At 59.5% G+C, this 15,918-nt stretch overlaps 1 protein-coding gene across 1 annotated transcript; it reads right to left on the reverse strand.

The window, feature by feature from the left end:
• Positions 1-755: 755 nt before the first annotated feature.
• ST3GAL2 (ST3 beta-galactoside alpha-2,3-sialyltransferase 2) lies at positions 756-5,509 on the reverse strand. The gene is made up of 6 exons (XM_054389720.1): positions 5,177-5,509; positions 4,859-5,052; positions 3,005-3,184; positions 2,785-2,830; positions 2,570-2,689; positions 756-984 (listed from the first exon to the last, which is right to left on the reverse strand). Exons 1-6 carry the CDS (start codon positions 5,507-5,509, stop codon positions 811-813), a joined length of 1,047 nt encoding a protein of 348 aa, XP_054245695.1. The 3' UTR covers positions 756-810.
• Between the last annotated feature and the right edge of the window lie 10,409 nt (positions 5,510-15,918).

A 15,918-nucleotide genomic window follows, 5' to 3' on the forward strand; every position in this document is an offset into this window, starting at 1 on the left:
CCCCAAATCCATCCTCCCCTTCCTCAGTTCTCAGGGAGAGGAGCAGGGATGCCCAGCCCTGAAGATGGCATTCCTCTCCCATCTTCCAGCCCAGCTGTGCTGGCAGCCACCAGCACTGGGCTCCTCCTGGTGGCTCCATCCCCATCCTGCCACGCTGGGCCTTTCTTGTGTGCCAGGAGCTAGGGGAGAACCAAGAGCAGTGGCTGCCCCAGGTAGGTTAAAAAAAAGAAAAAGAAAAATAGTAATCAAAGGACAGAAGGCAGCAGCTGGCTCCAGTGGTGAGGCTGCTCAGCCACCACATCTCCTTTGGCCACCGTGTCCCTCCTTGGGCAGCAGAGCTTTCTTGGCCGAGGGGGAGTGATGCTCCAGAGCTCCCCAAAGTCACACAGCTTCGGGGCAGGGGATGGGGGAGTGAGGGAGGGAAGTTGTGTCTTGTTTAAAAAAAGAGCAGCATTTGGTTTGACTGTCGAGGAGGAAGAAGCCAGGCGGCCGCCCACCCCCCCTGCCCCGGCCGGTCACTTGACTGTGTTCTACAAATCCTTTCTCAGCTGGGTTGCTTAATAATAATAATTAATTATCATCATCATCATTAAAAAATAAAATTTAAAAAGAAAAAAGAAGCCCCAAAAAAAAAAGTCTCCTTCAGCTCTGCACCTGATTGGCTGCTGGAGGCACCAAATCTCACCGGGGAAGGAGCTGAGGAGCTGGCAGCAGCAGGGGGGAGACCCTCACCCTCTCTGCCTGTCGGCGAGCGGCCAGATGCTGAAGAGGAGGGGGAGGAGGGAGGAGGATGAGGAGGTGCAGCCTTCATCAGTTGCCCCTGTAGACCTGGATCTTGCTGGTTTTGGCCAGCATGTCGATGATGTGGGCCTCGAAGTCGGCGTCGTGCACACCGGTCTTGCGGAACTCGCCGGCGTAGCGATTGTTCTCCCAGTAGTGGTGCCAGTTGCCGCGGCCGTCTGCGCCGAACCCAAACACGTTCACCTGTGCCAGCCAGGAGAGGGGTGAGCCAGCCCTCAACCCCCTCACACAACCACACAGCTATCAGGCTCAGAAAGCAAGGAGCATCCAGTTCCAACCCCCCCCTGCCATGGGCAGGGACACCTCACACCACAGCAGGTTGCTCACAGCCACCTCCAGCCTGGCTACAGAAACCTCCAGGCAGGAGGCTTCCACCACCTCCCTGGGCAACCTCTGCCAGGCTCTCACCACCCTCCTGGGGAAGAATTTCTTCCTAACAGCCAATCTGAATCTACCTATTTCTAGTTTTGGTCCATGCCCCCCCAGTCCTATCAGATATTCAGATATTGGAAGGCCACAATAAGGTCTCCTCAGAGCCTTCTCTTCTCCAAACTGAACAACCTGAAGGGAGGCTGTAGCCAGGTGGGGGTTGGGCTCTTCTCCCAGGCAAGCAGTGACAGAAGGAGAGGACACAGTCTCAAGCTGTGCAGGGGGAGGTTTGGGCTGGATGTGAGGAAGAGATTCTTCACAGAAAGGGAGATTGGCCATTGGGATGTGCTGCCCCCGGAGGTGGTGGTGGAGTCACCATCCCTGGAAGTGTTTAAAACAAGACTGGATGAGGCACTCAGTGCCAGGGTTTAGTTGATTAGATGGTGCTGGGTGATAGGTTGGACTTGATGATCTCAAAGGTCCTTTCCAACCTGCTTGGTTGATTCTGTAACCCTCACTGACCTGGGGACCCCCTCAGCTGAGCACCCACCCAGGTGGGTTTTGCACCATGGTGTAGGTTCCTCTGCTCAGCCCTTCACCATGCTGTCAGGCAAATGGAGCAAGTGAAAGTGCTGCAGTTGGACCTAAAGCAGCCAACTCCCTCCTTAACCCTGTACGGTTCAGGATCCCAGCAAGCCCTCCCCGTGCCAGGTGGAGCCCTTCTGCTCATTTAGGAGCCCACAGCCCATCTGGGACTCCACAGCTTAACCAGAACCTCAAAGTCCATCTGACACCCTGCAGCTCATGCAGGACCCCACAGCCCATCTGGGACCCCACAGCCCATCTAGGAGCCCATAGCTTAACCAGAACCTCAAAGTCCGTCTAGCACCCTTCAGATCATCCAGGAGCCCACAGCCCATCAGGGACTCCAGAGCTTAACCAGAACCTCAAAATCCATCTGACACCCTGCAACTCATGCAGGAGCCCACAGCATATCTGGGACTCCACAACTCATCCAAGACTCCATCCAGGAGCCCACAGCTCATCCAGGAGCCCAGAGTCTATCCAGGAGCCTACCAGCTCATCCCAGACCCTGCAGCCAGGCCGTCCAGGACCCCACAGCCCATCCAGGACCCCACAGCCCATCCAGGACCCCACAGCCCACCTATCATCCTGTAGTTCATTCAGAAGCCCACAGCTCACTCATAGGCCACCTATCACCCTGCAGTTTATCCAGGAGCTCCCAGGCCATCCAGGACCCCACATCTCCTTCAGGACCCCACAGCCCATCTAGGAGCTCATAGCTCATCCAAGACCCTGCAGTAAGGACATCCAGGACCCTCACAGCTCATCCAGGACCCCATAGCCCAGAGGAGGGTCCTGAGGAACCTCCACCCACCTCATCACAGACGTGGAGGGCAAAGAAGAGCACCAGCATGCCAGTGGAGGGGTAGCGCCCGTGGTGCTCCGTCCAGCGGTCGTGGATGTACTTGAAGAAGGCAGGGTTGTAGATCTGCACCTGGGGGGATGGGCTGGGGTTAGAGCTGCAGCCCTGGCACCAGGATGTTTGTGGGAGGAGACTGGGTGGCAGGGGACGTGGCCCCTCCTCCTTACCTTTTCTTTGTCCACCCTGAGAAAAGGCTTCACAGGTGCATACGTGCTGGGAAGAACGTGGAGAGGCAGGTGAGCTCCTGAGGGGGAGGGGGTCCCACGTCCCCCAGCCACCAAGAGACCAGCACTGGGGGATGCCCCAGGAGGGAGGAATTGATGGATTCCGTCCCCATTGCCTGGGGAGCTGCCAGCCCAGTGCCACCAGTGCCCACCGAGTACTTACAACCTGATCTGGCCGGTGGAGAGGGCGCTGGCGATCCAGAGCAGGTCCAGGGTCTTGAAGGGCACCAGCACGAAGCTGACGTTGGCAGGCAGGTTCTTGGCACTCTCGGGGTACATGAAGTGGTGTGTGGTCCGACTGCCCACGTCGCCCTCGAAACCCACCGTGGGGGCCTGGTTCATCCTGGGGAGAGAACCTGTCAGGGCTGGAAGGGAGCTCAGGGCTCAGCCAGTTCCAACCCCCTGCCATGGGCAGGGACACCTCACACCACAGCAGGTTGCTCACAGCCACCTCCAGCCTGGCTGCAAAAACCTCCAGGGATGAGGCTTCCACCACCTCCCTGGGCAACCTCTGCCAGGCTCTCACCACCCTCCTGGGCAAGAATTTTTTCCTCACATCCAATCTCAATCTCCCCACTTCTACTTTTGCTCCATCCCCCCCAGTCCTATCACTCCCTGACACCCTCCAAAGTCCCTCCCCAGCTTTCTTGGAGCCCCCTTCAGATCCTGCAAGGCCACCAGAAGGTCTCCTGGGAGCCTTCTCCTCTCCAGCCTGCACAACCCCAACTCTCTCAGGCTGGCCTCAGAGCAGAGCAGCTCCAGCCCTCTGCTCCTCCTCCTGGCCCTTCTCTGGACACCTTCCAGCCCCTCCAGAGCCTTCCTGGAACAGAGGCTCCAGCACTGGACCCAGAGCTCCAGGTGTGGTCTGAGCAGAGTGGAGCAGAGGGGCAGAATCCCCTCCCTGGCCCTGCTGGCCACACTTCTCCTGCTGCAGCCCAGGCTCTGCTTGGCTCTCTGGGCTGCAAGTGCTGACTGCTGGCTCCTGCTGAGCTTCTCCTCCCCCAGCACCCCCAAGGCCTTTCCTTCAGGGCTGCTCTCCAGCCAGTCCCTGCCCAGCCCAGAGCAGTGCTTGGGATTGCCCTGCCCCAGCTGCAGGACCTTGCCCTTGGTGAACCTCAGGAGGTTCTCATGGCCCCAGCTCTGCAGCCTGTGCAGGTCCCTCTGGATGGATCCCTTCCCTCCAGCCTGTGCAGGTCCCTCTGGATGGATCCCTTCCCTCCAGCCTGTGCAGGTCCCTCCGGATGGATCCCTTCCCTCCAGCCTGTGCAGGTCCCTCCGGATGGATCCCTTCCCTCCAGCCTGTGCAGGTCCCTCTGGATGGATCCCTTCCCTCCAGCCTGTGCAGGTCCCTCTGGATGGATCCCTTCCCTCCAGCCTGTGCAGGTCCCTCTGGATGGATCCCTTCCCTCCAGCCTGTGCAGGTCCCTCTGGATGGATCCCTTCCCTCCAGCCTGTGCAGGTCCCTCTGGATGGATCCCTTCCCTCCAGCCTGTGCAGGTCCCTCTGGATGGATCCCTTCCCTCCAGCCTGTGCAGGTCCCTCTGGATGGATCCCTTCCCTCCAGCCTGTGCAGGTCCCTCTGGATGGATCCCTTCCCTCCAGCCTGTGCAGGTCCCTCTGGATGGATCCCTTCCCTCCAGCCTGTCTGCCACACCACACAGCTTGGAGAACAAGCAAAGTGGCATCCCCCCTCCCAACCCTCTTGTGGGCGTCCCCTCTGAGCTGCTGAACATGGCCAAAGAGCAGTTTCCAAGCCTGCTCATGCCTGGGGTGCTGGATGAGTCCTTCCCACAGAACCCTGGGCAGGTTTCAACTCACTCCCACCCACGGCAGGACCCGTGGTGGGTTCCTCGACAAAGCAGCTTGGAGCTGGGCTGTGGCGTAGGGCACAGGGCCGACACCTCTGGCGCCTCCTGGTCCACAGCAGAGGGAGGCTGCTGCGCTTGCACAGCAGGAGCTCAGCACCCGCGAGGCCGAGCGGGTGGGCAGCGCCCTGGGGGCAGCCCCCTGCCCTCACCTCATGACGAAGTCGTGCCCATCGATCTCGGGCCCGTAAGCGGAGCCGCGCAGGTTGCCCGAGTTGCCGACCACGGCGCAGCGGCGGCAGCGGCGCGGGTCCCGGGAGCGGTAGGGGTCCTCGCCCGGCACGATCTGGAAGAGCTTGCTGAGGACCTCGTGAGTGTTGTGAGACTTGAACTGGGGCTGCAGCATCTGCAAAGCGAGAAGGGAGAACAGCGGGGAGCGGGGGGGACAAGGGGGCGGCCATCAACCAGCGACCCCCGGGAAAGGAGTGGGGGTGGGATATCCACAGCGAGAAACCCATCCCTTCGCTCACCATCCACCACCTCTGGACGTCCGGTGGTAGGTCCATGTTGTCCTTCGTCCACACCGGGGAGATGGTGCCGTCGTAGCGGCTGTCAAACCAGTCGGCGGCCGCCGCCTCCTCGGGCGGGCAGCGGCGGCAGGAGCAGCCCCGCGGGTAGGGCCCCCCCTTGCTGAGCCGCTGCATGCCGGCGTAGCCGGGCACCAGCTTCACCCGGTGGATGCCACCCAGCCCGCCGGGGTCCAGGTAGGCGATGCTGTGGTGGGAGTAGGTGAAGAGGAGGGACATGACGAAGACCAGCAGGAAGGCGGTGGAGAGGAAGCAGAAGCGCAAAGAGCACTTCATGGTCGGCGGGCGGCTGAGCCGGGGAGGGCTCCCGCTCCGGCATAGGGCTCGGGCATAGGGATGGAGTCAGCCGGCCAGCGAGGCTCCCTGCGGGATCGACAGCTTGCAGTCAGCCTGCCGAGAAGGTGGCGGAGCCCCACCGCGAACCGCCACGGAAGGCTCCTACCTGCCGGGCTGCAGCTTTCCATCCGCCTGGTCCGGCCGCGGCGAGGGCTCCACGCACCGGGCACGGAGCATCTGCTGCCGGCCGCGGCGACGCGGGGCTCCGGCACGCCTCCGGCACAGCTCAGCACACCGGCCTCAAACGTGGCACCTCGCCTTGGCAGCTCCTCCGGGTCCTGGCCCTGGCTGGCTCTCAGCTGTGACAGTCCTCATCGTCCCCAGGGTTGTGCTGATCTGCTGGCACCCTGCCCTGCGCCTCTGGCTCTGGGATGCGGCCACGGATGATGCCAGCCTGGAGAAGGAAGAAAGGGGGTGGCAGGTGAAAGGAGGGTGACGCAGATGGCAGAGCCTGGGGGCTAAGGAGTGTACTCAGTCCCCGTGGAATTTTGCAAGATGCCACCCAGCCCAGCCCTGGCACGGGGCTGCAGGGGATAAGCTGTCCCCACACAGGTGAGAAGCGGTGCCAGCGTCACGCTGGCTCCTCACCGGCAGCACTTTACAGGAGCCCTCGGCAGCTCCCAGGCTGTGCCCTCCTGCTCTCTGCCAGGCAAAGGCTGAGCCCTGAAGTCGCCTCCAGGGCCAAACAAGCAGCTCCTCTCTCCGGGCTCAATCCTCCTTCTCCAGAGAGCCACCACCAGCAGCCCCTCCAAACCCCTCGTCACCGGCTGGCACCGCTGTGCCAGCCGGGAGACAGCTCTTCCATAGCCCAGCGGGTGCCTCGGGCACCGACACCAGCGGCTGTGTGTGTCCCCCCCCGCCGTGGCAGTGTCCCTTGGGGAAGGTCACTCGCTCGCTCGTGATCCCAGCGGGTAAAAATAGCCAGGGCAGAGGTGTCAGCGCCTGCGCCCGGGGAGGGCCGGGAGGAGCAGCCAAGCCCCCTGAGCTGGGGGTGGGGGGTGGGCAAAGCCGGACCCCTCCTTCTCAGACCAAATGTTAAAAGAAAAAAAAGGCTGAAAATCTCCTGTTAGGGCAGCCCCTGAGCTGGGGCAGGACCCATCGTTCCGAGGGGAAGGAGATGTGACCCTCATAGGGCTGTTTAGGGGAGAGGGATTCCAGGGGAGGGTGTCCTGTCCCTCCCCAAAGCCACACCCTATGGTGACGTCACAGCCCTGACCCCAATTAGGCCAGGGCTGAGGTCAGCAGCACTAATTAGGAGCTGGCAGGCACAGGGATGCCTCATTCATACCAACCTCCCCCCATCCCCTGGAAGCTGCTGGCTTCCTTAGCAGTGCTGCAGGCTGCAAAGCCACCCAAAAAGCTCTTTTCCAGGACACGGGGGGGGACACCTAAGCATGGACCAACACCCCCACTCCCCTCCCCCTCCTCAACCCATGACCCTGCCAGCTCTTTGTCCCAGGCACAAGAAGCTTTCAACAATAGAGCCAGGAAACTGGGGTGCCCATCCCAGGAGCCTTCCTTGCTCGAGTCCTTCCCCCAGCTCAGGAAGGGCAGGGGTGGGGGTGGGGTGGGCTGGGCTGGGTTTTCTCCTGCCTACACAGCTGCAATGCATCTCCTGGGCTGCTGCCAGCAGGAAAAGCCAGGCTGGGTGGGAAAGGGAGGGTTTGTATCTCAGAGAAGGGGGAGTTTGGGATACAGCTACTCAGTAGCTAGAAACCCTCCCCAGATGAAGGATGCTGGAAGGTTTCGGGGGTCAAAAGGTGATTTGGGGGGGGGAGTGGGCTGACTTTAGCTGGGATGTGGCAAGGCAGCTGAGCAAGATGGGCTGATCCCAGCTTGTGCTGCTCTCCATCCCAGGGGGGTTGGTTTTAAAGGCTGAAGGGAATCAGCCATCATGTGCTCAGGGTTATTTTGGTGCCTGGTGAAAAGGGGAAAATCCTTTTCTGGCTCCCCAGCCCAGCTCATGTCCTGCCTGCCAGCATCTGTGGTGTGTTTCCTACAGCCCCATCCCCCGGGGGCCTCCCAGGGCTGCTCCTGACAGCAGGCAGGGAAAAAACAATCCTCCAGCCTGGGTCACACATGCTCAGGAGCATCCTTAAATGACAGTGGCTTGAGTCATTGCTTCCCTAACAGGGGCTGGTGGCTGTTTCCTTCCATGCTGGACCTTACAGATCCCAGCAGGAACCTATAGGGCACCTACAGCAACTCCAGCATAGAGATGGGTGACCAGTGGGGTCCCTCAGGGGTCTGTACTGGGACCAGTCACACAGGCAGTAGGATTGAGTGCACCCTCAGCAAGTTTGGTGATGACACCAAGCTGAGTGGTGTTGTCCCCACGCCTCAGGGACAAACTGCAGAAGTGGGACCCTGTAAACCTCAGGAGGTTCAACAAAGCCAAGAGCAAAGTCCTGCACTTGGGTCAGGGCAACCCTCAGTACCAACCCAGGCTGGGGATGAAGGGGTGGAGAGCAGCCCTGCAGAGCAGGACTTGGGGGTGCTGGAGGGTGAAAAGCTGGAGATGAGGTGCTGCCAGCCCAGCTCCAGCAGTGCCCTGGGCTAATCCCCATCAGCATGGGCAGCAGGGGCAGGCAGGGGATTCTGCCCCTCTGGTGCACTCTGCTGAGGCCCCCCCTGCTGTGCTGGGGCAGCTCTGGAGTCCTCAGCACAGCACAGAGAGAGAACTGTTGGAGCAGGGCCAGAGCTGGGAGGGCTGGAAGCCCTCTGCTGTGAGGCCAGGCTGAGAGAGTTGGGGTTGTTCAGCCTGGAGAAGAGAAGGCTCCAGGGAGACCTTCTGGTGGCCTTTCAGTGCTTACAGGGGGCTCTAAGAAAGCTGGGGACAGACTTCTGAGGAGAGCCTCTTGTGCCAGGCCAAGGGGGGATGGTTTGAACTCAAGGAGAGAGATTGAGAGTGGAGAGAAGGGAGAAATGTTTGACACTGAGGGTGAGGAGAGCCTGGCCCAAGCTACCCAGAAAGATGGGAGATGCTCCATGGCTGGAACCATTCCAGGTGAGGCTGTTTGGGGCTGTGAGCAACCTGCTCTAGTTGCAGATGTCCCTGCTGAGTGCAGGAGGGTTGGACTGGATGAGCTTTCAAGGTCCCTTCCAACTCAAACTATTCTATGATTAGCCACCTCTCAAAGTCAGCCCCAACCTGTCCCCACCACACACAACCTCTTTGCAGTAGGTTTTGATGCTTCCTTCTTAAATAAACAGGGAATTTGGAGCTTTCTTCTGTGGTGAGGCAGCCTGGCAACGCAGCAATGCTATTAAATACCCTCCTGGTCCCAAATTCATCCCGAGGTCTCCTTAATCACCTCCTGGAGCCCAAGTGCTCATCAGAGGAGAGTTCCTCTCTGACTGATAATGAAGCCAGGCTATGAAAAGGTGCTGGCAAATCCTTGCCCTGCTTTTCCAGCTGGATGATTTATTTTCCAATCAGCTGATCATTCACTTGGGGATGGAAAACCTCCAGTGCCACCAGAGCAATGTGACCAACAGCCCCCAGGGCCTGGAGGATGCCTCCTCCATCCCCAGTGCTGCTGGGCACTTCCCTGCTACGTGGCTTTTATAAGTCTTGTCGGCTTTGTTTGCTCATTCCTAGGACACTCTGAGGTTGTTGGCACCAATTTCCTTGCTGGCAAATGACAGGGTGGCAGGAAGGAGTTGTCACCAGGAGATGGGATGTCACCCTTGCCTGGGGCAGGGAGAGAAGAGGAGCAGAGGCAGCACTGCCTGCCCTGGCTGCTGCTCCTCCTGGGAATGCTGGGGCCGAAAAATCCCCCTGGAAAACGCACCCCTGGGTGTCCAGGGGCCACCCATCCCACAGTCCCTGTGTGGGGACATCAGCACTGCCACTACCAAACCACTGGCCAGGTGCTGGAGGAGCAGCTGGAGTTTGCAACACGAAAGGACCTCCTGCCCCAGCCCACCTGTCATGAGTGGAAAAAATGAGATTTAGGGTTTGGTTGGGGTTTTTTCTCAACAAGGAATGGAGTGGACATGAGTTGAGTCTTATAGAATTGTTTGGTCTGGAAAAGAACTCCAAGACCATAGAGGGCAACCATCAACTCAATGCCACCATGGCCACAGGTTCCTGGAATACCTCCAGGCATGGGGACTCCACCACCTCCCTGGGCAGCCTGGGCCAGTGCCTGGTGACCCTTTCAGTGAAGAAATTGTTCCTGATCTCCAACCTGAACCTTCCCTGGTGCAATTTGAGGCTATTTCCTCTCATCCTGGGAGCAGAGCCCAACCCCAACCTCCCTGCAGCCTCCTCTCAGGGAGCTGTAGAGAGCAATGAGGTCTCCCTCAGCTGCTCCTCCCCAGCCCTCTTCTCCAGACCCTTCCCCAGCTCTGTTGCCCTTCTCTGGATCTGCTCCAGCTCCTCAATGTCCCTCTTGGAATAAGTGGCCCAAACCTGACCCCAGGATTGGAGGTGTGGCCTCACCAGTGCCCAGTCCAGGGGCACAGACTTCTCCCACCTCCCTCAACACCAAGCTGTGTGGAGATTTGCCTTACCCACTGCTTCCAGGCCAAGGTTCAGCAAGTGGGATTACACCAAAAAAAATCCATGAACCCACTCCCAAAATTCCACAAAACCACTCCAATTTGGCCTTCCCTCTGGTTGGAGCTGCAGCCACCCCTGGTGGGGGGGGAGCCATGCTGGGGGGCACACCAGAGCTGTCAGCTGGCATCAAGCTTGGCACAACCAGTGGGAATCCACCTCTGGCAGCCTGGGAAGGGCCAACATTCCCAACCCTCTGCAGCACTTCCAAACCAAACTGGGGCTTGGCAAGAGAAGCACAGCCCATCACAAAGGCCCTTTCCTACGTCACCCACCCAGAGGGATCATATTTTCCCCTGGATTTTGTTTTTCCTCCCTGGAAGCTGGCTGGGAAAAGGAGGAGGGAGAGAAGCTGGCGTCAGTACCAGGGTGTTTCTCCCTGCCTCAAAAAGTGATGCCAGGAAGGATTTGACACCACCAGGTATAAACAATTCCACAGGTCACACCTGCAGCCCAACAGCAGGGAGGAGCTGGTAACTTCTTCTGCAGCCTTTTAATTAATTAGACCCTTATCAGCAGCCTAATCAGTTAATGGAGACGACTTAATTGGGTCTCCCCGCGCTTTAAAGCCCTCCTCGCACCCCTGCCTGGCAAGGGCAGCATTTTCAGCATTTCCTGGTACCCCTGGCATCCGGAGGGCTTATTTTGGGCTCACCCCTCAGCGCTGGGATGGGGCCAGGAAATTGCTCAAGAGGCCAAATCGCCGGCGGGGAGCTGGGGTGGAGCCAGCAGTCGCCAAGGCGGTTTCCTATGGGATTTGGGAGGGTGGGGAGGGGGGGGAGGAAGGAGTGCAGGGGAGGTCCCAGCAGTGGGAAAACTCAGGAAAGGATACTCCCACCCTTGCATGGTGGATGGGGCTGCAGGAAGTGGTTCAGCAGCATCCCAAAGCCCCTCAGCTCAAGCCACAGCACGGCAGGGTCCTCCGTGGGCACCCGGTGCAGCCCAGGGGGTGATGCCGGCTGTGGGGGGCTTTGGCTGTGGAGCCCATCTGGCTGTTCTACCCCCCACGCCCCCTCCCACCACCAAAACACACCCCGGGAGCAGCAGTGGAGCCATCTGACCACCCCCACAGCTCACATGCTCACGGGGACCGGGCCAGCCACGTGTGCCAGCCCACGCTGATGCCCCTGTCCCCATGAAGGGGCACTGCTTGGCCATCTGCCAGCATCAGTTCACACCCCCCACCCCCCCTCCCCAACTCCACCAACTCCTCAGCCCTCCCCAGAAGGGAAAATGAGACCACTCCAGGGGGTGCACACTGAATGGCCTCCTCACCCCCACTGCTGGGACCAGCAGCCTGTCCCCACAAGGCAGGGTGGGTGGGAGAGGAGGAGGATTGGGAGGGAGACTCTGTTCCCCATCCCCACCCCCCCAAGTCTGCACCAATTGCCTGTGGGACCAGCCAGAGCCAAGGGGCAGACCCAGCCCTGCTGCCTCACACCCCCAGGCACCCACCCCAGCGCCCCCAGTTTGCACCAACTGCCTCAGCTGCTGAGCCAGGTGCCAGCAAGGCACAAAACTGGGCACCCCATGGCATGTCCCACTGAGCCAGGTGCCATCAGGGCACAAAACTGGGCACCCCCATGGCATGTCCCACTGAGCCAGGTGCCATCAGGGCACAAAACTGGGCACCCCCATGGCATGTACCACTGAGCCAGGTGCCATCAGGGCACAAAACTGGGCACCCCCATGGCATGTCCCACTGAGCCACCAGCTCAGGTTAACACCAGATCATGTACCACCAGGTCAGGTACTACTGTGCTGAGCAGCACCTGATCCAGGTGCCACCAGATCAGGTGCCACCCGATCAGGTGCCACCAAGCCACCAGGTCAGGTACCACCAGGTCAAGTGCTGGGACATATACCAGCAGGGAAGGTATCATGAAGCAACCAGGTCACATACTCCCAGCTTGGGTACCACCAAGCCAACAGATGGTGTCCCACCACATCATGTACTACTGGGTTAGGTGCTGCCAAGCCTCTTCCACTCACCTGGGTACTACTTGACTTGGGTACCACTGAACCACTGGGTTGGGTGCCACCAGATCATGAACTACCAAGCCAGGTCTGGTGCCACTGAGTTGAGTGTCACCAAGCCACTGAGCCAGGTACCACTGAGCCACCCAGTTGGGTACTACCAGTTGGGTACTACCAAGCCACTGGATCACATCCCACCACAGCAGGTACCACTGGGCTGGGCACCTCCAAGCTGGCCACCATCTCTCTTTCCATCTCCTTCTCCCACAGCTGTGGGCTGGGGTCAGCTGGGACTGCCTAGTCCATGGCCCTCTCCATGCTTGCCACAGGACAGCTGCTCTCCATGGACACCCCCAAATCAGCCTTCCCTCATCCTCAGACACCTGCAAGGATGCAGCCATGGTGAACCAACAGATGCTCCCTTGTGAGGACAGGGGCCCTGCTCATTCTCCACCAGCAGCACCCAGGGAGCCACCACCACCAGCAGGAGCACCCCAAGAACCTCTGCAGGCAGCACCACGTGAAGCACTGCAGGCAGCATCCTGAGCCACCACCAGCAGCACCCTGAGAACTGCTGTCAGCAGCACCCTGAGCCACCAGCAGTAGCAGCACCCTGAGAACTGCTGTAGGCAGCACCCTGAGCCACCAGCAGTAGCAGCACCCCAAGAAGCACTATAGGCAGCACCCTAAGCCACCAGCAGCAGCAGCACCCCAAGAACCACTGTCCCTCCATCACCACAGCTCATTTTACCAGCCTCTGCCCATTAGGCTCCCACTCAATACCTCACACAGAGAACATAATGCAGGATGGGTGGACTGCATGCCAAGATGGTGCCAGCTCCACCAATGGCCACAGCCTCTTGCCTAGAGAAGGCAAATAGGGGCAGGGGCCCCACCTATGTCTCACTGTCCCCCTCCCAGCAGCTCAGCAGCTCTGGGGATGGTGGAAACCCAAAGGCTGGTTGATGGCTGCTGCCACCTAAACCCTGCTCCCTCCCCCAGGACACAGCCCAAGCAGAGACTTGGAAACTCAGTGCATGCTGCAGGGCTTGCTCCACTTGCAGGTGGTCCTGGGAGGCTGTTAGACTCCTCAGGAAAGTTGCAGCTCCCAGGCTTCAACACAGGAATGTCATGAATTGAGGCCAGCTGACACTGAGCTGGGTAATTGGGTGCCAGGGTTGGAGCTTCTTGGAGGGCTGAGGGGCTCTGCAGAGGGACCTGGACAGGCTGCATGGATGGACCTGAGGTCAGCTGTAGGAAGTTCAATGAAGCCAAGTGTTGGGTCCTGCACTTGGGTCACAACAACCTTGTGAATGATCCAGCCTGGGGGCAGAGTGGATGGAAAGTTTTCGTGGCAGATAAGGACCTGGGGGTGTTGGTTGACAACAGCTGAACATGATCCAGGAGGGTGCTCAGGTAGCCAAGAAGGCCACCAGCATCCTGGCCTGGATCAGCAATGGTGTGGCCAGCAGGAGTAGGGCAGGGATTGTGCCCCTATGCTGGGGACAGGTGAGGCCACACCTTGAATCCTGGGGTCAGGCTTGGGTCCCTCACTCCCAGAAGGACGTTGAGGAGCTGGAGCAGGTCCTAAAAAGCAATCAAGCTGGGGAAGGGTCTGGAGAAGAGGGCTGGGGAGGAGCAGCTGAGGGAGCTGGGGGTGTTTAGACTGGAGATGAGGAGGCTGAGGGAAGACCTCAGGGGAGCCTGAGAGGAGGCTGCAGTGAGGTTGGTGTTGGGCTCTTCTCCCTAGTCTCAGGTGATAGAAGGAGAGGAAATGGCCTGAATTGTGCCCGGGGAGGGTTAGGTTGGAGATGAAGAAAATATCTTTGCTGCAAGAGTGGTGAGGGATTGGCACAGGCTGCCTAGGGAGGTGGTGGAGTCCCCATGCCTGGAGGTGTTCCAGCAAGGTGTGGCCATGGCACTTGTGGCCATGGTTTGATGGCCATGGTGGGGTTGGGTTGCTGGTTGGACTGGATGACCTTAGAGAGCTTTTCCCACCCAAACAATTCTATGGTTCTATGAAAGACTCCCCTGGCTGGAGGCCACCAATCCCAGCACAGCCCAGTTTACTGCTGGGGACTCCCCTTAGGTGTGAAATGAGAGCAGCTCCAGTGGCAAGGGACCCTGACTTCTCCTCTCAGCTTGCTGGGGCTCTGCTCAGACACTCAGGGAGAAGGGGGAGCATTAGCATTTTCCTAATTAGCCCAATTAGTGCTGCAGATCAGAAGTCCCTTGCTGGGGACACAGAGGCACCTGGAGCAAAGTGACTGCAGCTTGCTCTGGATTCCTGAGAGTGGCTGCTGCAGGCTTAGTCCAGAGCCCCAGCACTGAACCACTCATCCAGCAAGGAAAGAACAAAGGTCCTACATGCACACAGAGAGTTTGTGTACCTCCACCCTCCATCCATGGGAAGTTTTGGGAGTATCTTTGGGAACCTTGCCCATGGAGCCAAAGCCCAAATCTCCTGCAGTCTCCGGAAAAAAAAGCTTTTGAGGTGATGCTGACGGAAAAGAGCAACGTGGAATTGACAGACCTCCCCCCACCCTGAACCAAGAGGTCTTCTGGAGCTCAGAGTTCTCCAGGAGCCAAGAGATCCCTCAGAGCTGAGGGATCCCCTGGAGCCAAAAGATCCTCCCAAGCCAAGCGATCCCCCCAGAGCCCAAGGCGGAGTCCAGAGGACGTTCCCAGCCTCTCCCACCTCATCCCAAGCCCCCGGGGACTGGCGGGTTCGGCTAAGTCAGGGCTCATTGTGAAGCACCGAAGCCGGCTGAGCCGCTGGAAAGCAATTAGCTGTTTGCACTCATGCAAGAATGAAACGCAACGGCAGGAGATGAAAAGCCATCCAACTGCCGGGACCTCGGCGTGGGCCAAGCCGGGCAGCAACCGGCGTGCCAAGAGCCGGCGCGGGGGAGGGAACTATCGCGCCCTCGGTGCCGAAAAGTGGCAGTTTGGAGCTTGTTTGGGCACGGAAATCCCAGGCTGAGTCGGTTCCCCACAGCGTGTGGGTGCCGGGGCTCTCCTTCTCTGCCTCCATCTCCCCTGCCTGCATCTTCCCTGCCTGCATCTTCCCTGCCTGCCTCCGGCGCCGGCGGGGACGTGGGCGGGCGAGCCGAGGCGCGTCTTTGCCGTTGCCGAGAACCGCCATGAGCTCCTCGGAGGAAGAGGGGAAAAGGTTTTTTGGTTTTTTTTTGGGGGGGGTTGTTTGTTTGGTTGGTTTTTTTTGACAGGCAGCTGCCGCACACAACGGGCGGCGGGGGCCGCTGCGGGGCTGCCGGGCGGCCACGGACGGACGGACGGACGGGCACACGCGTGGCTGGGGGCGGCAGGAGGCAGGTTGGGGGAAGGCAGCCAAGGCTTCACCGCTGCGGACACGACATCTGGCTCTGAGAAACGGGAAGGAAAAAGGAAAACCAAGCCCAAAGCTCTCAGCAACTTCCCGTCCGCGCTGGCCGCCCTGGTCGGGTTGCAGCCAGCAACGCTGCTTGGGTGCTGGAAAGAGGGAGGCGGGGGGGGGGGGGGGATGTCCCCCAGATAATGGGAAGCAAAACCATCTGCACCAGCTTGGAGCCCACTTGTCTTTCGAAAGGGAAGCTCATCAAGTTTTTTTGGGGGGGGGGGCTTGGTGTAATTTGGTTTCACCCAGCCATGTTTTTCTGGTTGCTTGCAGCGGCAGGGACGTGGCCCTTCCTCCAGCTCATGCTCTCCGGCTGCCCAACCACCATCCTGCTCCCAAAAATCCTTCTGCTGGGGCAAGGAGCTCTTGCCCCAGGGAAATATTCAGGAGTTTTGCAATACGTTCCAGCTCTGC

Source organism: Indicator indicator, chromosome 19, assembly GCF_027791375.1.
Source record: "Indicator indicator isolate 239-I01 chromosome 19, UM_Iind_1.1, whole genome shotgun sequence".
NCBI lineage: Eukaryota > Metazoa > Chordata > Aves > Piciformes > Indicatoridae > Indicator > Indicator indicator.

What these genes read in the sequence shown, in the direction of transcription:
- ST3GAL2 (XM_054389720.1), bottom strand. Translation starts at nt 5,509, where the DNA reads ATGAAGTGCTCTTTGCGCTTCTGCTTCCTCTCCACCGCCTTCCTGCTG. An exon ending in GGGCACGACTTCGTCATGAG is followed by an intron (nt 3,185 to 4,858) that starts GTGAGGGCAGGG and finishes TTCTCTCCCCAG; the next exon opens with GATGAACCAGGCCCCCACGG. An exon ending in TCCACCGGCCAGATCAGGTT is followed by an intron (nt 2,831 to 3,004) that starts GTAAGTACTCGG and finishes CGTTCTTCCCAG; the next exon opens with CACGTATGCACCTGTGAAGC.